Here is a 15,620-nt window from a genome sequence, read left to right as displayed (position 1 = left end):
CCTATTATAATTGTAATGATGAATTAATACATCTGAATTTCATCTTTCAGAAAGAGTTGCATTGTTGCATTGCAGTTTTGATGCGATTGTGGAATAGATCACTGTTGAAATACAGAAATACACTAAACCAAAATTTAGGACACTTTAAATTTAATTTTGCATTGAATGTACTGAGTTGTTTTGCTCTTGAAAAAACTAAGATACATAATGATGAAAGCAGTTGTTGGAAAAAACCAAATTTGTTTCTTTTTAAATAGAAAGTAGGAGTGAGTTCCTTGAGAAGTTGCAGAGAGCTCGAAGCCAAGTAAAACCATCTACCACAAGCCAGCCAATTTTATCAACACCAGGGCCAACTAAACTTACTGTAGGAAACTGGTCACTGACCTGTTTAAAAGAAGGAGAAATTGCTATTCACAATTCTGATGGTCAGCAAGCTACAATACTGAAAGAAGATTTGCCAGGCTTTGTGTTTGAATCCAACAGAGGAACAAAACATTCGTTTACGGCTGAAACTTCCTTGGGTAAGTATGTAGGTATGTGTTAGATGCAGGTAGGAACAAGTGTATATGAGAGAGTTTTATTTGTTGCTTTTCATACCTATGAAAAAATGTGACTTTTCTGAAATATATGCTGCAGGGTCAGAATTTGTGACTGGCTGGACAGGCAAAAGAGGAAGAAAACTGAAATCTAAACTGGAGAAGACAAAGCAAAAGGTTGGTGAGCATCTGTAAATTTTATATTTAGAATTTAATTGAGTTTGTCTTATAATATTATTATGGAGGTATAGTTTCTTCTTAGAGGATTAAAATCTCTGATTTCAACTAGACACAATTTTATGTGAGGCTTGAAGGGGAAAACATCAATCAGAATGAAGTACTTCTTCAGGTGCTTTTATCCAACAGTCTTAGTAAACTCTGTGCTCCTTTAGAGGAAAACTTTTTTTTTAAAACATAGGAAAATCCAATCTTCCTGACTTGCATTTGTATGATTCTGGAGGTTTTGTGGCTTGGTTTTTTGTCTTTATGGTACAAGAAAAGAAGTTACAGTCGATACTACAGTTGTGTCAGAGGCATATAATACTTCTGTTCATCTAGGTACCAATTTCAGACTGGGTATCGTGACAGGGCGCTGGAAGTGAACAGTCTGCATTGTAAAGAGTTGTGGTAGTGAAGCAAAATGAGTAAACACCCTCATTTTAGATATCTTTAAAATTCTCCTTTCTCCTCAAAATGAGGGGGGAAAAGGAGGAACTAAGAAATCAAGTATTAAGTTCTTTACAAAAAAACCCCACACAATAACTACGTTCTGTGATCCACTTATACCAAGGACTCAGGCTAATCTTTAGTCTTGAACTGTCTTGCAGTTTCTAACAGTGCAGCCAATATATTCTGTACCTTATATCTGCAGCATTTAAGGACATATATCTTAGGAAATGTGACACTAAATGGAAAATTGAAATACTGTGTGTAAAATGATAATAGGTGGGATGATAAAAGAAAGGCAGTGCTCTCTTATACCTAAGATTGCACTGTGTAGTTCTGAAGCTTATGTAATGTATTATTGTAGCACATATAATGATAGTGAAAAGGAAAGATTTTTTGGGAAATTTCTTACAAAAGAAAAATGTTGTTTAATAAGAGCTTATTTAATCTGTATCTTGTGTGAACCATACTTTGTAGAAAAAGTAATTCCTACTATAAGAGGTCATATAGGGACTTTGTGTGAAGTGGTTTATTGATAGGGCGTCCTGAAACCATATTAAACCTGCTGTATTTTACATTTAAAAAGATTACCTGATCCATGATACAGTTCTAAAAGAAAGATTGACAGATTGAGAATACCTTTTCCTCCTACCTTTTCTGCTGTAACTTTAATACATGATGGTAAATTTCATTTCTGTCAGTAAGATTCTGTATATTTCCATTTATTTCTCCTGTACGTTTTTCCTTTCGCAGCCTTTGCCATTTCATTATGCACATGGGTTTTTATTCTTCCCTATTTGTCTGCCTGTCGTGGACTTACTTTAAAAAACGATGACCAAGGTTGCAGTATCTAGGAGTAAAATAACAGTCTCATTACAGTAAGGTCTGACTTCCGATTATCAAAATCCATTTGTAGGTACGCACTATGGCAAGAGATTTATATGATGATCATTTTAAAGCGGTTGAAAGTATGCCTCGAGGAGTAGTTGTAACACTGAGGAACATAGCAACACAGTTAGAGTCTGCATGGGAACTTCATGCAAACAGGCAGGTAAGTGTATCTCCTTTATTTTTAATGTGTGACATCAGTGGAAATCACATGATGTTCTGACTAGTCTGTCATGATGTAAAGGAGAGTCGTAGTATGTCTGTCTGCAATGTGGGGAGTTCTAATGCACGTATTACCTAGTTAGGTACTTTCCTAGGACATTATTTTTCAACTGAAGCAAGTGAACAGACATACCTTGTTTCATGATAATGATCTTTTTGTCTTTCAGTGCATTGAGGGAGAAAATACTTGGAGAGATTTAATGAAGACTGCTCTGGAAAACTTAATTGTGCTGTTGAAGGACGAGAATACTATTTCTCCGTATGAAATGTGCAGTAGTGGCTTAGTTCAATCGCTGCTGACAGTTTTAAACAATGTGAGTTCGTAGACATAAGTGTTGAGAGAAAAACTTTTTTTAAAAAGATGAAATGAAGGCATGTGCTGTAATTTGAAAGATCCGTTATAAATGTGTCTTTTTCCTGTCTTGGTGAAAATTGGGCAGACTTGCTCCAGTTACTGGTCTACATATTGAAGAAGATAAGCTGTCACAATAGATGACTTTAGTTTGAATGAGCCTTGAAAAATCTTTAAGTCAACTCTGGTCAGGTCTAATGGCTGATGATTAGCTTTTCACATACAGACTTTAAATAGGGAATTCAGTGAGACTACATAGATGGTTTTGCCTGTATAAAAATGAAATTAATTACTTTGTATTAAATGTAGCTTTTTTTTTTCCTCTTAGAATGTTGATTTAGATGTGAAACAAGACTGTAGTCAACTGGTAGAGAGGATAAACGTTTTCAAAACAGCATTCAGTGAAAATGAGGATGATGAAAGGTAAAAATAATACCAAACCAAGAAAATCCCCTTTGAAATTGTGAAGAAGTATGGTATGTTTAAAATAATTTAAAGACGAAGTACCTGTTCTTTCCATTTCAATGGAATAAAAAATTGATCTTACAAGACAGCATCCAATATCAAAGTAGCAGTTGAAAATTTTTATCTCTAAGAGTCAATCTATAGAACATCTATTGACAATATAAAGATGACTTGTTCATCCCTGTGCAGATTGGTATCTTTCTTACTGTGCTGTAACCATGTGACTAGAACAGATACTGTTGGTAGAAATAGCATGCTGAGATAGTTGTCTCAGCGGGATCCTGTTTTCTGAGATACTGTAGAATTTTTTTCTTTGTTTTGTTTTGTGGTAACATAGTAACTGTTCTCTTTCACAGTCGTCCGGCAGTTGCATTAATTCGGAAATTGATAGCAGTATTAGAATCTATTGAACGTCTACCTCTCCACTTGTATGATACACCAGGATCTACGTATAATCTTCAGGTAAATGCACAGTGATAACAACATATCACACTGAGTGGTGCACAACTGAAGGTTATGTGTTACACACCTTGTCTGTGAGAATCATATTCTTGTAGAAGTGGATAGAATTAGGTAAAGAACAACCAAATTTTGGCATCTATTTCTTCTAACATGTAAATGCATGGGTGTTCCTCTACTGTCACTTTAACACTGTGAGGTAAAAGTAAATTTTGATTGAAGCGATAGTGTGTTTGTTCTTTCTTTTTTCTTCAGGTATTGTTGCCTTTATATAGGAACATGCCCTCTACAATTACAAGACAGTTATTAGTAAGAACAGAGGAATGGGCTTTAAATATTTTAAGGGTCCCATCTAGGGCTGTATGTTCATTTGGTAATACAAGATTCCTCCAGGGTCAGCAGCTTCTTATGCAGGAATCTTGGCAGTTTGGCTAAGAATATTAATTGTTTTTTCCCAGTTTGTGTGGAGTCTTAATTTTTTTCTATTTGAAAGCACACTTCAGGATTTTGCAACATGGTAGAAAAGTATAAATATTTCTGTTTTCATGTAAAATGTCTAGGAAATAGTTGCAAAAAGTTGCAAAACCACTGTTGCTGTTCAGTATTTTTGAAAATAATTTTCAGTTTCAATATTATTGTATTTGCTAGTCAACAAATAAAAGCTAGGAAGACATAGGAAAAGTGAGAAGCTGTTAGCTGAATGTGTAATTGAGTCACACATTGGCTGTCGTAGTAAGGGATTGTTTGGTTAATTGAAAGAAAGGTAGTACTAGGAAATTACTTTTTAAAGCATTTCATTAGAATATAGTGCTTAAGTTGTGCAACAAAGATACTTGATAGGCCACTGAAACCTTTGTAGTGATATACACTGTTTTGTTAAAATTCCAAAACCTAAACAGGAGAGCCTATATTAATGTTTAGCTGTTCTTTCAGATACTGACAAGGCGCTTGAGGTTTCGTTTGGAACGTGCCTCGGGGGAAACATCTTTAATAGATCGAACTGGTAGAATGCTAAAGATGGAGCCATTGGCAACTGTTGAATCTCTAGAACAGTACCTCCTGAAAATGGTGAGCTACATACCACACACAGAGTTCACAAGGAATGGTTATATTCTGCTTCTTTAATATTTGACTTCTTTTCTTTCATATGTAGGTAGCAAAGCAATGGTACGACTTTGACAGGGCTTCATTTGTTTTTGTACGTAAACTACGAGAAGGCCAAACATTTGTGTTCAGGCATCAACATGATTTTGATGAAAATGGAATTATTTACTGGATTGGAACAAATGCAAAGTGAGTTTTCCAAAGCTAGATATTTTAAAGTCAGACACAATAAACCATAATCCATGAGGCAGGATGGGGACAAAGAATTCATAATGAAATGAAATTTGTTTTTTTCTTAGAAGTGGGAGGTATCTTTTAATCACAGAATTACATTTCTTCTGGATCTGCTTAAATAATAGAAAAATATGAGTCACTTGTGTTGAGAATTTGTTTGTATGCTTCCCTAAGAAGGTGAAGTAGTGGGTAAATTTGGGTCTTTGTTTTTGCTTGCCATGGTTCTGTGTGATTTTGTTGGTTTGGGTTTGTTTTTTTTCCCTTTGCTACAGTGTTTTAAAAAACCCAAACAAAGTGATGTTTGGAACATATCTAAAGTTATCTAATTACCTAAAATTATATTGATGATTTTGGTTTGTGATAAACTTTATACACAATTTACAGTAAATGTCAAATGTTGCTGAAACCAGTTTTTTTAAGTAATAATTGAACAGTACATTTCTCTTTTTTGATACAGAACTGCATATGAGTGGGTAAATCCAGCAGCCTATGGATTAGTAGTGGTTACATCCTCAGAAGGAAGAAATCTGCCTTACGGTCGTTTGGAAGACATCCTGAGCCGTGACAGTTCAGCTCTCAATTGTCACACTAATGATGATAAGAATGCTTGGTTTGCCATAGATCTTGGCCTTTGGGTTATACCATCAGCATACACATTACGTCATGCTCGAGGTTATGGACGATCTGCTCTCAGAAATTGGGTTTTCCAGGTATCTAAGGATGGACAGAACTGGACTACTTTGTATACTCATGTTGATGACTGTAGTCTCAATGAACCAGGGTATGTCAGTGTATTTTATCACTTTTCATAAAACTGAGCGCAGTTAAAAACATGCTTGACTGTGGGCTAATTTAATTTGTACTGTGGTTGTAATAATGTATCTATCTAAAGAAGGGGTAGGTGACAAATTATCAAGGATGGGCTGGAGAACAAGTGATTCATAGGTTCTCAGTGTGTTTCACATAATGGCATTTGTGCTTTTCTATCACTATGAATTTTGCATTTTATTTTTTGACAAAATTGTAACACCAACACTCATCCAAAGTTTGACCCTGGTGTTATTAGGTTTATATATCTTGTAATATGCATACATGATCAGCACTGTGGGTTTTTTTGCTTTGGTACTAAGGTTTTTTGGTTTTGCCTTTTCTTTTTTCCCTGCTACCTGCCAACATCCCTTTCTAATAAACTTAAAGGTCTACAGCAACATGGCCTTTAGATCCTCCAAAAGATGAGAAACAAGGTTGGAGACATGTTAGAATAAAACAGATGGGAAAGAATGCCAGTGGGCAAACACACTACCTCTCCCTGTCTGGATTTGAACTTTATGGCACTGTGAATGGAGTATGTGAAGATCAGCTGGGTAAGAAAAATAATGTGTATATCCTATTTGCTCCTTTAAAATGCTAATGAGCATACAACATAAAAATCAGTGTAAAAAAGGAGGTTAACTTGTGCAGTTGAACTTGCTTAGAAATAAGCTCAAAATTATTGCCCATTCAATACTTTCAAGTCTTTTCAACTTACATTTCTTGTAGGAAAAGCTGCTAAAGAAGCTGAAGCAAATCTGAGAAGGCAGCGACGTCTAGTCCGTTCTCAGGTGTTAAAATACATGGTTCCAGGAGCTCGTGTAATCAGAGGAATTGATTGGAAATGGAGAGATCAGGATGGAAGCCCACAGGGTGAAGGCACTGTTACAGGAGAACTGCATAATGGTGAGCATGAGTTGCCTGAATTTATAAATGTCTGTTGCATTAGATCATGCAGAATGGGTAGTGTTAAAGTATTTATTTTGTAATGTCTTGATAAAGTTGATAAAAGTTTTAAATACTTTGGAGGGAAGAAGCTTAAAATACTACAGTTGTTGGGGTCCATCTGTGAAATTCCATTTGAACGCATGAAAAAAAATTCTTGCTGTAAAGGAAACTTTTATACAGCTTTGGTTAATTAAAACACAAAACTGTTATTAAAATACGAAACTTATTTAGACATTTGTTACAAAGTATATGAAGGTGAGTGATGCAAGCTGATAAATTAAGCTTTGGGCCTGCAAAATCTATGATTAACTTCTTCATTTCTTCTAGCTGAGCATTTGCAATATTTTTCTTGACTTTTGTTATATCCTATACCTTTCCTACCTTGCAAGCTTCTTTGGGATCAAGTTTTTTTTTTTTAGTTAAAGCATGAAAATTTATTAACTTAAGGAGCAAAATAAACCCTGCAACACCCACGGAAGTCAGTGCTCAGTAAAAGTTAAGTTATTGAAGAGGCTCCAGGGGAGGTGATGATCTTGTCAGCTGAACATGCTTTCTACCTTTTCCGTTCTCTTCCCCCTATTTTGAGGTGTATAAGACTTGCCTTGTTTCTGAAGCACCTTCAGCCACTCTTAGGTTCATTCTTTGTCAGACTTGAAAGTTTCTTGTAGTTTATTGAGGTGTCAGCTTTCAAACATGGAGAAGTCCAAAACACAGTCTCTTAAAATGATTTGAAACTGAACTTTATTTAAGCTGTTCAGTATAGCTTGTAGGGAAGTCTTCAATCATCCATGTATTTTTATCAGATGCAACAATATCCATAGCTACATTATAATTGTGAAGATCTGAGGTGTTATTGGTGAGTAGTATTCTACCAAATCAGTGGTTTTATTCCTATGTTCCAGTAAAACTTTCCCACTTAACCATAGGTGAAATTGAGGTTCATTTATCAAATGGTGATGCAAACCATCTCATTCGTGTCCCAGCTTTCTTTCATATAGAATCTTGAAAATAGTATCTCATTTACTTTTTTGGTCTTTGTTCACAATTTTAGACAAATTTTATGTTGTTTTAGGCCTGTAATGATGGAGCAGTACAACTCTGAGTACATAATACGTACTTAAAATTTGTTTGATTTAAAACCGCTTGTCATTAATACTTTAGGGAAAGGAACTATACAAAACAAAAACAGTTATTTAGTTATGCTTTGAAAAAAAATACCAGGTTCAGATATTCATAAAGGGGAAAAAATATACTGTCGAACTACAATATGGAGCAGTTTTTTGTATTTGATAAAAAAGGAAAGTAAATTGTAGAAGAAAAAAATTCAGATTTGCGTCACAATTTTATCCTTCAAAGTTTTAGTGACATGAAGCTACTCAGCTATAGCTCATGAAGAAGGAACTAAATCATACAAGAATAACATGATCTAAACCTGCTCATTTGGGGATGAGATGTCTACTTATCATATCTTAAAACTTTATCCATTTTTAACTACTTTTTCTCCAGAGTGATATTTCTAAATAGCAAATTGCCTGTGATCATCTGTTTCAGTCTAGGAGTATTGACTTTTGGATATTTGAAAGCTGAAGGTGCACCTGACAGTAATAAACGATTATTTTACTTGATATTAGCTCTCTTCTGTTTTAATAAAGAAAAGTATGTGTGTATCTGGACCTGATACTTGTTTTGACTTTGTCTGAGATTGCAGAAGTAGACTAAACTTTAGGGATTTCATTCTTGAAGGAAATGTGTATCAATTAAAATAGTTACATCAACATTTGTTGCAGTTAAGTGAGAAATATTAGAAGGGATTTTTTAGGTGACTCTTAGATCATGGTACATATTTAGACAAGTAAAAATAAATTTTGCCCCCATTTCTGCCCTAGTTAGCTAAATTTTGCATGTTACCCTCATTATTGCAGATTTATTATATTTAACTCTTAAGAAATTCTGCTGCTCAAAATAATAATTTAATAAAGGAACTGAAGAGTAGCATTGCTTTGGAGTTTTTTTCTGGTCCCAGGCTAGTTTTTTTTCTATGAAACACATTCTCTTTGCAACCCTGAAATTTTACTTGAAGTAGCCCTTACCTGACTGCCTTAAGACTTTTTTTATGAATAAGGAATGTTTGAGTCAGTATAACTTGCTGAACTAAAAAGCTGTGTATCAGTAAATTAATTCTTTCACTTTAAGAATAAGAAATCTCAAACTCAGTAGTTTCTTAACATGTCTTCTGTTGGGTAAATATGCTTATCCACAAGCATCCAACAAAGAAAAATGTTACTGAATGTCCTTGTAATAATTACAGCTTCTTGGTAGATACTAACAAAGTTACAATACATTTTAATATACATTTCTGTTATTAGAGAATCCAATTTTGATAAATGCTAATAAAATTTTGAGAGATCCTAGTAGGTCAGGTTCCTTCCTGAAGAAAACTTTATTTTCAGCTGGATTCTGTGACCCTGAAGATTAAGGTGGCAAGAATGAGCAGCCTCTAAATTGACAACATTGCGAAATACTAAATTGTTTATATTTAAATACTTATTTTTTAATTGGCTGTAAGGGTCACTTAGTGATTTCGTTGATTCAGACATAGAGCCCTAATGAGAAGCTGATCCCACATTGTGGAGCTACTGTCTGACACGCCTCCTGTCTGCTTTCTGCTGGATCTCACAAACTCCTGTCCCTTTCCAGGCTGGATTGATGTCACCTGGGATGCTGGTGGCTCTAACTCTTACCGTATGGGCGCAGAAGGAAAGTTTGACCTCAAGCTTGCGCCAGGGTACGACCCTGACTCAGCGGCATCACCCAAACCTGTTTCATCCACTGTTTCAGGCACAACGCAGTCATGGAGCAGCTTGGTGAAAAACAACTGTCCAGACAAGACGACTGCTGCTGCAGGCTCCTCAAGTAGAAAAGGAAGCAGCAGTTCTGTGTGTAGCGTGGCAAGTAGCAGCGACATCAGCTTGGGCTCGACCAAAATGGAGCGGAGATCAGAAAGCGTATTGGAGCAAAATATAGTTTCAGGCACTGACGTCCATGAACCAATTGTTGTTCTGTCTTCCGCTGATAGTGTGCCTCAGGCTGATATAGGGTCATCTTCCAGTGCGAGCACCAGCACCTTAACAGCGGACATGGGAAACGAAAATGCAGAGAGGAAGTTAGGTCCTGATAACTCAATACGTACTCCTGGGGAGTCCAGTGCTATATCCATGGGAATTGTTAGCGTAAGCTCTCCTGACGTGAGTTCAGTCTCCGAACTGACTAATAAAGAAGCAGCTTCCCAACGACCTCTAAGCTCTTCAGCGAGTAACAGACTCTCAGTCAGTTCTTTGTTGGCTGCTGGGGCACCCATGAGCTCCAGTGCAAGTGTTCCGAACTTATCATCTCGAGAAACTTCTAGCCTGGAGTCCTTTGTACGAAGAGTGGCAAACATAGCACGTACCAATGCCACAAACAACATGAATTTAAGCCGGAGTAGTAGTGATAACAATACTAATACTTTGGGAAGAAATGTTGTGAGTACTGCAAGTAAGTAAGCAATTTTTATTTTTAGTTGAGGATTTTGTTTCTTTGGCTTTTGTTACACTTAAGTTTGGATTGTGTTGGCCTAACAGAGAAATGTACTTAGAGCAGCCTTGACCTTTTGTATACCTGTAGAACTCTTGAAGGACTCAGAGTTCCTGTCAGCTGAAAAGTGTTACATTGCCCTGTGAGGTCAGATTACACTGTGGTACCCATCAAATAGAAAAAAATTTGAAATTGATGTCCATTACAGGTTTAAGGAGAGGGTATGGTTTAGACCAAGAAGTTGGAAGTCTAGCAACAGTAGCTAATGTCAGGTACTTAGGCTTTCTGCTCTGTGTAGATTTTGCATATTCACCTTATACATGCCAATTTCTGTTATATTTCCATTTTCCTCAGGAAGGGCAGTTTATGCATATTGTGAAGTGTCTGAGTATAGGAGCTAAGAACACAGTACAAAGGAAAAAGAACTACAGTATAATGAAATGTTAGCAGATTCCTGATTCTGTCAAGCTACATAATATAATGTACTCTAATACTGTGTGTTTTCTAGAGATGGTATGGTCATTAAGGCTTAGATTCAGTGAACTGTTCAGGCGCATTAAATATAAGGAAGTTTGTAGTTAACTGTTTTAAACGACATATACATGCTTAAACATTTGCATGTTCTCAGATTTTATGTAGGATCAAGGTATTAGCAAGGTAAGTTGTAAACCTGCTTGTTGCGAGTTCACTCTTTTTTGAGCGTGCTCCCATCAAAGTTGTTACTTGTCAGGTATTTTGTTCTCTGATGGTGATAGTATTTTAACCAGAGAACTGCATTTCATGAGGTAGGCAAGTTAGAAAAAGTGAAATTACCCAAGCTAGAAAAAACAAATTTCTTGTTAAGCTTTCATGCTTGTCATGGTTGTTAGTGAAGCTGGTGAAGGGTTGGAGTGGCTGAGGGTTTTTTAGCCTGGAGAAAAGGAGGTTCAGGCATTATTGCTCTCTACAACTGCCTGAAAGGAAGTTGTAATGAGGTGGGGGGCAGCCTCTCTTCTCAGGTAAGAAGTGACAGGGGAGATTTAGATTAGATACTAGGAAAAATTTCTTCACTGAAATCATGGTCAGGTGCTGGAATGGGTGGCCCAAAGCAGTAATGGAATCACCATCCCTAAAAGTGATCAGAAGTTGTGTAGATGTGGCACCTGGGAATATGGTTTAGCAGTGAACATGGCAGTGCTGGGCTAACAGTTGGATTCAGTCTTAGAAGTCTCTTCCAACCTTAACAATTCTATGATTCTATGCTTCCTTATTTAGAAATGTGGTGTTTGCTTTTAGCATTTTTAAATGTTTTTAAATACTGAATGTTCTCTTTTTTTGTTGGGAGGGATTTTTTTTTTAATGTTGTTGATTTTTTTTTTTTTTTTTTTTACATTCATGTTGTGATACTAGGGGTGGGGCAGAAAGTCTTTCACAACCTGCAATAAAAATGTAAATAAGATACTCAAAGAAAGCTTGCCAGTAAATGATCCCCTTTTAGACAGGTAGTGGCTCTGCTTCTGAAGTACTTTTGTATTGAGGGGAGAGAAAAGAGACCACCTTTGAAAAACATGGTAAAATATTTCAACAGCATATATAAGATTTCATGGATGTTTGATACCATACAGTGCAAAAGTTAGAAATAAGAACGGGGCAACTTAAAAATTTAATTCTGTGATAAAAATAGCCATACATTCTATTATCTTTCATGTAGGAATTATTTTGGTTTATACTTTTTATATGAATAGAAACTGTAAATGTTAACTCATATTGCTAAAAGAGATCAGAGACTAAATTTGAGCAATCTCACCAGAGTTCAATTAGAGCATTGTAAAAAGCTTGATTTTTTTTTTTTTTAAATTTATTTATTTTTGGGGGTTTTTAGCCTGTTCAGGTTAAAAAAACCCAACCAACCAAACTAAATACCAACCAAACCAAACAAAAAAACCCCACAATCAAACAAACCATGCACAACAACCCAACACCCCAAAAGTCAAGACTGAAATCATTGTTAGTGATGTAAGTCTTTCTGGACTTGCTGTACTGGTTCCATTGAAAACATCAGTATTTGCCAGAAGCTAAGTGGTATCTAGGGTAGCCGGTTTCAATTTGCTCTTGAATTCAGAGCAAACGGAATGCTGATGCTTAATATCTTTTTCTGTTTATTGTAACAGCAGAGAGTTTGCTGTTGTTAATTAGCAGAGGGTAAAAGATGTGAATACTGAACAATGTATTTTCAAGCTCTTGAACAACAAAAGAGAAACTGGTTTTTCATTTTCGTGCTTTCATAGAGAAGAACATAAGCTTATTAACAGCTCTAAATTTAAAATTTGCACTTTCCCTCATTATTACACTAGTGTTTCATACCCTCCCTGCATTGTTACATTTTTATTTGCAGAATGTTAGGTATGTTCTTAAGGGGCTGGGATGTGTGTAGTAGCTGTATGTAACAGAGAAGGAAAGCAGAAACAGTAACATTTATTTTTCACAAAAAGTTGCCAAATGCCGTTAGGGGAAGAGGCTTTGTTATATCCTTCTTCAAGAGTATTAACTTTTGCAAACTTTGGTGATAATAATATGAAATGCAGAGGTGTTTGTTTTGTTTTTTTTTTTAAGAAAGCAGTGTCTCAGTTTACATAAATGGCAATAATGAAAATGTTTCTTTTAAAACTGCAAAACTTACATTTGATAAAGTTTAGAAAAAGTAGATTGAAAAACCTAAGGCTTAAATTCTTAGTATAGATGACCTCTCAAATTTTTCTCTCCAAACTTGTGATTAATCTTGTTTAAAGATAAGCATGTGAGAACATGTTTTGCAGACTGGATTCTAAATGTGTAGTTGCACATAGGTATAACTTATACTCAGTTATGCACACTACTGAAGTTCTTTCTGTTGAGTCTATAGTGAATTCAGTCTTGTTTCAGTTGTTAACTAAAATGCATTTACTGTTTTATTGAATGTACAGTAAGGTAACTTTTTAGTTGTTGCTTGCTTATTCTGAAAACTATTTCTATAAATCATCCAACTTAAGTCATACATTTCACAGTGCTGTCAGTTCAGGCTTGTTGACTGTGATGAACATATATTTTAGTAGTTGTGTGAAAAATAACAAGTCAGAGCTGATTTAAGAACCTTGAAAAAGTGCATATTCATCACAAGTTTCACATTTGTTTTAATATGTTCTCTTCCCAATTCACTTATATATGTAGTTAACTTGTTTGCACTATATAATATGATAATTTAGATGTTAAATTTCATTTTAGATTTAAAGACAGATCACAATGTTGGAGTAACAGATTTCAGAAATTCTTTACATATGTTGAAAATGAAATTAAGTAATTTCAGATTTTTAGTGGGATTTTGGGGCTTTATTTGATAAAATTATTTATCTTAAATGTTTGCAAGGGAATAAGCTCAGAAGTGGGCATCTATGTTGTAAGATGCACTTTTGCATTGGGAAACCCTTCCCCTTTATAGTCTGTTGCTCTTTATTATAAAATAACACACTGATAATTTTTCAGCCCCAAATATATTTTTCAACACAGGAGTCATGCATGTAAGTTGTACTCTTCAAGTCATCAAATCATTTATTTTATCTTACCATATCTTTATCTATAGCTTCTCCTCTTATGGGTGCCCAAAGTTTTCCTAATCTGACTACAACTGGTACCACATCAACAGTGACCATGTCTACATCCAGTGTTACTAGCAGCAGCAATGTAGCTACAGCAACTACAGTTTTATCTGTTGGTCAGTCGCTTAGTAATACTCTAACTACTAGCCTAACATCAACATCTAGTGAGAGCGATACAGGGCAGGAGGCAGAATATTCTTTATATGGTAAGTTTCATTTTTAAATGAACATAAGCATTAGACTTCCCATTAATGACTTTTCCTTTTATCCCATTGTTATGATTTTCTCATATAGTAGTTTACTTACTGAAAAGTATTTGAAAGTTGAGCTGTTCATGTGTTACTAGTTCTGTAAGGCAGTAAGTAAAATAATGTTAACGTAGTATTTCCTTCTGTTCTCAAATCTTTATTTTCAACAGTTTCTATCCTATATTACTATTACTTATGGTATAATTTATCTAGGCACTTGAATATTTTCCCTCCTCAAGTTTAGTTCCTAATGTAGTTTGCGTATGTACTTCTAATTACAGTCAAAATGTTATTTTTTGTTGCGTTGTATAGGCATGCTACATGCACAGTCTGATGTACCTTGTATTAGGCACATTGTACCCTTAAAATAGCTTCCAGGTATCTCAATACCATCATAGTAATTGCAAAAAAATTGAAAAAAATACAAAAATTGACAGGAAGAATGAAATTACATGATTTACAAACAGATCCAGAGTTCTGTGAATGCTATACCCTAGAAATAGACTTTAGGACAGAAGTTACTTGAGGCGTATGAATACAGTGAGAGAAGATTTAGATAACTCGGTCGGTAATACACAGGAATCGAGCTGATAAAATGAAGTCAAGAAAAACTTGGGATGGATATGGGAAAATACTTCCTGATGTAAAGTTTATTGAACTGTGAGATATTCTTGAAAGAAAAGATACTTGATTTTTTTAAAATATTGTTCGATTAAGATTGTGTTCTATTTTGTTGCCTATTGAAATTGCTTGAAAAATTTCTGGTAGTTTCAATGGGTATTGGAATTGAGCTGCTTGGAGGCAGTTGATTAATATATCTGCGTATACTGTTTCCCTTTGCTCTTTTAATTAAGTCTAATTTGATGTTTTGATTGTGTGACAAGTCTTAAATTATATCACCAACAACTGAGCAAATAGAGTGCATTCAAGTATCAGTAGGGTTGGTAGCAACAATACAAAGGGTGTTTGGGTGGTATAGATAGTTTCTATGTGCATAGAAAAGTGTAGAAGTTCAGAGCTTCATCCCAGTCCACTTGGATTGCTGTGAACTTCCTTTCTGGTTTTGGGAGGTTGTTTTTTAAGTCTTAGTGCTAAGTGAGTAAAATGGAACTTGGCCTTCAACTTCTTGTTACAGTAATTAATTAGCAATTGAATCTTTAAAATACCACTCTTAAATGTTTATCTTACATGTCCTTTATATTGTAAATTAAGGTCTAATCCACACAGTTTTTGTGGAAATTACATCACTCACCTGTTTTTAAATTATTGAGACATAGAAACAGATAATACGCATTTGTACACCATTTTTTGGTGATCTTTTGTAATCTAAAATAAGTGTAATTATAAAATACTATAAGCAAATGAGAAACTGATCACTCTTGCTGATCACTTTTACCAATAGTAAGTGCTTTTATAGTTATGCTATTGACTAGATCCCTGGACTTTTTAACAGGTATATGCTTTTATCACAGCTTTTATTCCTGTTATGCAATAGGCAATTTTT

The 15,620-nt window shown here is 35.1% G+C and overlaps 1 protein-coding gene across 9 annotated transcripts in view; it reads left to right on the top strand.

Moving 5' to 3' along the window:
• The window catches only part of HECTD1 (HECT domain E3 ubiquitin protein ligase 1), a 62,415-nt gene that overhangs the window by 29,689 nt on the left and 17,106 nt on the right, over positions 1–15,620 (top strand). For 3 of the 9 annotated variants that reach the window (XM_017741760.1, XM_017741762.1, XM_017741765.1), the window contains 13 exons: positions 258–533; positions 637–713; positions 2,119–2,253; positions 2,480–2,626; positions 2,993–3,087; positions 3,486–3,591; positions 4,522–4,656; positions 4,742–4,881; positions 5,384–5,707; positions 6,124–6,290; positions 6,466–6,642; positions 9,382–10,218; positions 13,853–14,074. In XM_017741760.1, coding sequence (XP_017597249.1) covers positions 258–533; positions 637–713; positions 2,119–2,253; positions 2,480–2,626; positions 2,993–3,087; positions 3,486–3,591; positions 4,522–4,656; positions 4,742–4,881; positions 5,384–5,707; positions 6,124–6,290; positions 6,466–6,642; positions 9,382–10,218; positions 13,853–14,074 — 2,838 coding nt within the window. The remainder of the gene's footprint in view (positions 1–257; positions 534–636; positions 714–2,118; positions 2,254–2,479; positions 2,627–2,992; positions 3,088–3,485; positions 3,592–4,521; positions 4,657–4,741; positions 4,882–5,383; positions 5,708–6,123; positions 6,291–6,465; positions 6,643–9,381; positions 10,219–13,852; positions 14,075–15,620) is intronic. The other 6 variants (XM_017741767.1, XM_017741764.1, XM_017741761.1 and 3 more) reach the window with 4 other exon arrangements.

Source organism: Corvus brachyrhynchos, unplaced genomic scaffold, assembly GCF_000691975.1.
Source record: "Corvus brachyrhynchos isolate BGI_N302 unplaced genomic scaffold, ASM69197v1 scaffold115, whole genome shotgun sequence".
Classification (NCBI taxonomy): domain Eukaryota; kingdom Metazoa; phylum Chordata; class Aves; order Passeriformes; family Corvidae; genus Corvus; species Corvus brachyrhynchos.
This window is presented reverse-complemented; position numbering and strand designations above follow the sequence as displayed.